Raw genomic sequence first — 7,071 nt, 5'->3', positions numbered from 1 at the left:
TTTTTTTTTTTTTTGGCAAGGAAATTAATTTGTGAAAGTATGTTGTGACAAAGAACAAAAGCATTTCGTTTTCATCATTATTCGAAATATAGCGCTAAGTCAATTTGTTGTTGGCCGTTTAGAATCGGCGTTTGAGTCAGTTGTATTTGTTCCTGAAGCTATCGATGTTGAACAAACTTCCTGAATGATTGCGTCAAGGAAAAACATTCGCAGCGATAACATACTTACGTACGTACTTTTGAAGAATGCGAAGTTTCATTCACACAGCATGTCATGTAATGCATACATGATAATCGGAAAACTTTCATTTTGCTGCAGTAAAAATGTTTTCCAAATTTTCAATTGATAAAAAATGCGTTCAATAATCAGTTGTACAGTGGGATCCATGAGTATTACCGTGCAAATTGTCCATCACCATGTTCGTGCACTTTATTTGACCCAATAAGAGCTTCAAGAATTAAAAGAAAACTCAAAACAAACTGTTGACAACTTCTGCACCAGCATACATAAAAATCCATCGCTTAAAACACATAGGATGTAAGAGAAAAATTAATCAAAATAGTCATGGACAATTTGCAGGACAATACTCATGGATCCCACTGTACTCACTCATATTTTATGATGCAGTCGAATGCATAAATCATACAAGCTAAGTTGTCCTTCACTATTTTCATTCATTATTTTCTTACATTGTAGAGTGGCAAATTGACCATTGGCACATTTATTCACTTTGTTATATTAAATGAGATTTTAGTAATGGAAACAAAAGAACGAAACAATTGAATTGAATTGAATTGTTGTTTTAAGTCCACTTTATGCACAGAAAGGCTAATTGGGACTGGACCTACAGTTTAAAGTACGATCCAAACCACTATGTGCCTCCACCGGATATTGAATCCGGGACAAAAACAACGAAACGATAAGAGTATTACAATACTAACAACTAATGCAATTTATCTCACATGTATGAGTTACATTACTTTGAATTTTTTATTGAAAGCCTTCATTCGAAGAAAGGCAATTTAGATCAGTCCTTTTTTGTTAGACTGCAACATTACTATATATCTACGTCACAAGAAAATACCAACGGATCCTCCTGTGTGTATTCCACCATGGTACAGTTTGCGATTTCATAACAAAAAGCAAACTCCTTTTTAATTTACCCTAATTTACAAATTATTTCTTTATAGTCACTGTCTAAATCAAGAAGGTGCATTGTAATTGAGTAAATGTAATGTTTACTGCAGTGGACAAAAAAGGTGTAAAAGCTCTTAGGCCAAAATAAAAAATTGGGTTGGATTACTGCAATGACCACTAGCGTAGTGGTATAATATTAGATTGTCATCTTTAAAGCGTACGTTCATTTACATTTATAGATCAACAAAGAAATTTTCTACAGACTGAATTCTTCTATGTCGTTCACACTGTCATAACGTTTATGGAACAACTGGAAAACAATGCTAGAAAGTGTTACTCGCCCACTGTACCAAAATAAATGTGTACCTGTAAGAAACACTGCTCTGTTGTAAACAAACTACATGAAATAATTCAACACTGAAGAAACTCAAACTTGACTTGTATTGTATGTCAACCAATCTGTACAATACATAAAAGAACAAAGCAAAACATGAAAACGAAACTTTATAATATTCATTTAACTTTGATTAAAACATGTTGTTTAAAAGAGGATTTAGTTCAATGTTCAAGTTTTTCTTCTTTTCATGATAAAACATGGAATTTTCTTGTATATTATTAAAAAAAAATTGAAGCTTTAATGATTGTGCAAATTGAACGAACGAATTTAAAAGGAAGTGTACATATTATTGTCGCGGGAACACAGGTTGAATCTCAATGTTGACAAGAGCGTAGATGCCTCCGTTCTCGTCCTGTATGGCCACGCGCATCAGCCTTTCAACTTCTACCTCGCACGTGTATTTGGCGGATTCGTACGTGAGGTCCTTATCCAGAAGAGACCTGACGGGACCGAGTCTGGTGAACGGCTTGGCTCCTTCCAGGCCGTGGAAGCAGATCTTGGTCCTGAACAGATTGCTGCTCTGCCTGTTCCCGAACATCAGCACCTGGCAGGCCATGGCGTCGTTGTGGCGCAGGCAGAACACGAAGAACACGTTGGAGTACACTCGGACGATCTGGCCCATCTTGAAGTCGGGTTTCGTCAGGTCGATGTGGAACTGGACCTCCGACACGTTCTGGGCTGGGGGTTCTCCGTGCTGGATCACCAAGTGGTCGGCGATGCTGCTCGCGGTGCTGAGGTAGAGGCCGCAGTCGTTGTAGACGCAAGGAAGCGGGCGAGCGCTGCAGTCGTACTCGTGGAGACGCAGGCTTTCCCCTCGGAACTTCGCCTGGCAACCGAAGCTCTCGAACATGCACTGAACCGGAGCGTCCGGGTCACGCTCCTTTTGGATGGAGCTGCTGGATTCTTTGTCGATCTGAACCCCCTGTCGTTCCTGTGAAGTGGTGGCCCCACACCTCTCCAACCTCCGAGGAGCACTCTCTGCTGGATCTGCAAACTGTCCCATAGCTTGATGACTGCTCTCTTGGAGTGCACCGATCTGCTCCACTCCTTCGGAACTTCTCCTTCCCAGTCTCTGCGGTACCCCTTGCAAGTCATTCCACCTGCGTCCTCTGTTCATTCCTTGAAAGCCACTTCCTCCTTGTTCTTCACGTGGTGCCGTCCTCTGCAACCCATATCCTCTCGGTCCGTCAAATTGTCCAATAGGTCGGGAACCATTTCCTCTCGGCACTCCAGATGGTTGCATAGATGGGAAAACGTTGTCTCGTGGCCATCGAAATGGCGGTACAGCTTCGTAACCGTATCCTCCTTGCACACCAGATTGGAAACCATGTCCTCTTTGCATTACAGGGGGTTGCACAGGTTGGAAAACGTTGTCTTGTGCCCATCGAAATGGCGGTACTGCTTCGTAACCGTATCCTCCTTGCACACCAGATGGTTGCATAGATTGGAAACCATGTCCTCTTTGCATTGCAGGTGGTTGCATGGCTTGGAAGCGAGTTCCGCCTTGCTCTCCTCCAGTCCAATAGACCACGTCTCCTCCTTGGTCATCCATCCTTCGCCAGTAGCTTCCACTTTGATATCCAAGTTGATCGTATTCCATACGGCCACCAATTCTACCCGACGTTGGTGGGTTGTTTGCCCTTACTGGTGCCGGATCAGCCCATCGAGTCCAAGCACCTCCATATCCTGGCCCTGCCCTGTCCCCAGGTACTCCCGTTCGTGCGTATGGTGTAGCCTGAGGAAGCGGACGTGTCATGTCTCCTCCGTAATCCACCTCTGCCACATCCATAAAACTGCGACGGGACATTCCTCCATTCGAAGGTCCTTCCATGATGCTGAAACGAACCGAATAAGGCATATAATTGAAGATATAGAATATCAAATATTTTATATCTTCCTCTTACAGGACATTGGACGTAATGTCAGTGCAAAATTAGAGTAGTTGTATCAATGCGAAGCTTGTCAGAGGTTAGATCAGCATGCTCTGTCACTATCATATTCCCATTAAGCTAATCGCATGTACAGCATTGTATGAAAGTGTGGGAAAAAGAAATGAAGCCACCAGTTATCTGTCATAAAATTCCCGTTATACAAAGGGGACGTTGGTGTTTATTATCTTGAACATGATGCAAGTCACTGGAACTCAATACGTAATTGATAAGGAATGAGATGTCGTAAACAAGAGTAAAAAGGCGTTAAATACTGCAGCAGAGATATATTATTTTTCGCCCTGATAATGCACCAGCTCATACATGCCAGGAAAGAAATGCAACTATCTCTGCCTTGACCTACGTACTTCCAAAAATAGTTAAGATGCAGTATTTTCAGCAGTAATCCCGAGTTAATGAATGCTGTGAGTCAGTGCTCGATATGCTTTTCTGTACCGCAATCAAATTACTTCAACAAGGACTGGAAAATGCAGTAGTATTACAGGACTGTTCGGCATTAGACTATGTTAGGAGTTGAACGTGCTGATCTTCCCCCTTACTTTATATTTATCTTATTTTACGTCGTTGCCAATTTTGGCTAATCGTGACAATGAGGATGAAATGCTGATTACGTGAAATTGACAAAGAGAAACTCAGCTCAGGACTCGAACCTGGAACCTTCGAAAGCGAGATCGTGAGTCTACCGCTCAACTCTCTCGGCCACCGAAGTGGCTGCCCTTGTACTTGAACAAATACAAAGACCCAAAGGAATGTAAGAGCAACCTTCGAGAGGTATGGTACCTTCCTACCTTTCCAAATCTCCTCTAGGGGTACAGAGAACCCTTTAATATCCCTTCACCCCTGACCAATATGATAATACTGCTGTATGCACATTCAGGAAATTTGACATGGAGACATTTTCGGCAGCAAAGCTGACACATTCCCATTTTTGCTAGATTTATCTGTAACTGTGTTAGAAGTTAACGAGAGATGCACACCATCATGAAGAATGAACTTTGATAGTAGATTTTTAACTGTTGAAAGTAGGGAGAAAATAACTTTGTACCGTGTGCAAGGACAACTTACACTACGACACATCTTCCTCAAAGACCACGATCAACTATATTTTCAAAATTGTATTGCAATTAAGCACTATTGAGTTATACCTGGAATAATAATGTATCCATAAGTCAAGTTGTAAGTAACAACCAAGAAAGAAAATAACATCTGTGTCGTCACGTGGTTTAAATCTACTGTACAATCAAAACTGAGTTGACATTAACATACCTGTATGACACTAATTCTATTCTTCCATTACACACCTCCTTTTTTCTCTACATAAGATGTTTTACGTAGATAAGTACATTTTACGTACTATATATTCATGCATAGATCATATCTATGAACCGTGGAAAAGTAGACAGGAAACTGTCTTTATGCACCGAAAATATATCTGATAGGTACAGCACATTTAAAGTTATATATAATTTACAATAATGCATTTTGTATTATTTAGAACCTAACCTATGACACATCGTATTTATTTAAAAGCTTGATTCTACATGCAAACAAAAGATCATACAGCAATTAATTTAATATAGTAGTGTCTTACGCTTAAAAATGTCTAATAAGCAATCTTAATAAATACAGCGAAATCATTGTGCAAGGTGTATTTTCCACTTGTAACTTCAGATTCATGAATTCAATATTATACTTCATAACAAGAACTCACGGATTTGCACATGCCTACATTGATTAAGCGGATTGGTAGTATTTCCGAGAAACAATAAACATATTACACTCCAGATTAGATTAAACACTCAATAATGAAGTTTCAATGATTGCTTTCAATACACGAAATATATGAGTTCTTGTTCATAAATTAGAACACGGAGATATATATATATTCAAATATCATTACGTTTCCAATTTTCAATTAAAAATTTTAGTTATACATCACCAACACTAGGTTCCTTAAATATCTAAGTAAATTAACATTACGCAACAGTTACATCATAACGTTTAATTATTTACATTACGAGGTTTATGTCACATAGTTGTTTCTCATATTTCGTACCAGCTTGTATGCTTTTTTCATACTGCAGCCCTTTTCAAGCCTTTCTTCTACGTACTTGGTGGAGGCCTCTTTGTAGATGAAGGTCCGTGGTTGAAGTTTTCCTGGTTAAATTGTCGATTCTTTAACGAAGGGATTTAAAAAAAATGTTCAATTCCAACGATTATTATCTGTATACCTTTGTTTATATTCAATTCGTTAGATTCTGTATATATACACAATTCTATACATAGTGAAACAGATTTTGTACCAAGGTAGGAACTAACCATGGAGAAGTATTGTACATATACTAATTTTCACCCTGAATTTTAGTATATAATAAACCACAAACATTGAAAAACTAATTTATTTATCTACCTTGAGATCAAAAGACTCCCACTTATGAATCGATATTTTAAAGAAAGTACTCCAATTTAAGACTGAAATAAAAATTAGGACATATCTGACAATATAGTAACAAGTATTAACATGTTTTATTAACCTGCACATTTCACACCCTATCTACTATAATGTTGAAGTTTCAGCTCATCTAATACCAAGAGCTTCGTTGAATATTCAACCAATTATAATATTTTCTAATCTCTCTTGGCATTGAAAACTTGCACAGTATAATAAGCATATTAAATTAACATTGCTTTAACAGAAAATATAATAATATAATAATGAAATCAAAATTCAAAACATGTGTTCGTATCGAGCATGAAATTCACTTGAATGGAAATGGACTCAGTAGAGATAATATTTAAACATTATTTTGTAAATTTCATGCCAACTATGCTTTATGATGATAAAAGATCAAACTCATTTGGATCCTTAAAGAACCATATCACAAAAATAACTACAGAAGATTCAATAATATTAAATTACTTGGAACAGTGTGAAGCAAAAGTAATTTTGAACATTAGACTGCGTACATTGAGAATTAGCTGCAAGATCTCCTGAACTCACTTACCTCACTTTAGAATGTCTTCTTTCGAAAAACGAATTACGCCTTCAGATGAAGCATTAACGAAGAACTCGGAAATATTGCTCAATAGCTCTTTTTCCTCTCTGGAAGTTTTGAAATCGCAGAAACGTTATTTGCAAGAAGCTGTTTATAACGAAATCGAGTTTCCTTTGTCAGTTGCCATGCCGCGAGTTCAGAGAAAGTTCTCGAACGCACAGATATCTAGCACCAGACCGGAAAAGAGTACCCTGTAATCATTAGTTAATCTGAAGCCACACACATCTGGCAGAATGTTAAATTCCTTAACAAATTGTATTCTCTATCAATGCTTTCTATTAATTTCGCAGCGCGTTAACCATCAACTTTGGATTCTCCCCTTGTTATGCACAAGGAAGATGCACAACTTTAATTATTGAATCACTTTTTCCGATCTGGTACTTGTTACTTTATCGGCGAAACTACCACCAGTAGCATTTTGTAGCAATGTTTAATTTCAAGCTAGAATTTATACAGGAGGGTCCGTCCAGTAAATATTCATTGAAGTTCAACACAGAAAAGATGTAAATAAAAAAAAAAAGTTGCAACGTTT

At 38.2% G+C, this 7,071-nt stretch overlaps 1 protein-coding gene across 1 annotated transcript; it reads right to left on the bottom strand.

Moving 5' to 3' along the window:
• Positions 1–1,559: 1,559 nt before the first annotated feature.
• On the bottom strand, positions 1,560–6,656 carry LOC145987333 (uncharacterized). The gene is made up of 2 exons (XM_083121851.1): positions 6,489–6,656; positions 1,560–3,369 (listed from the first exon to the last, which is right to left on the bottom strand). The coding sequence occupies exon 2, from the start codon at positions 3,363–3,365 to the stop codon at positions 1,821–1,823; it is 1,545 nt and encodes a 514-aa protein (XP_082977977.1). The 5' UTR covers positions 3,366–3,369; positions 6,489–6,656; the 3' UTR covers positions 1,560–1,820.
• Between the last annotated feature and the right edge of the window lie 415 nt (positions 6,657–7,071).

The sequence above is a fragment of the Lepisma saccharinum genome, chromosome 4 (genome assembly GCF_977018435.1).
Source record: "Lepisma saccharinum chromosome 4, izLepSacc3.1, whole genome shotgun sequence".
NCBI classification, from domain to species: Eukaryota; Metazoa; Arthropoda; class Insecta; order Zygentoma; family Lepismatidae; genus Lepisma; species Lepisma saccharinum.
This window is presented reverse-complemented; position numbering and strand designations above follow the sequence as displayed.

Excerpts from the sequence above, each read along its gene's own strand:
- LOC145987333 (XM_083121851.1), bottom strand. The coding sequence starts at position 3,365 with ATGGAAGGACCTTCGAATGGAGGAATGTCCCGTCGCAGTTTTATGGAT.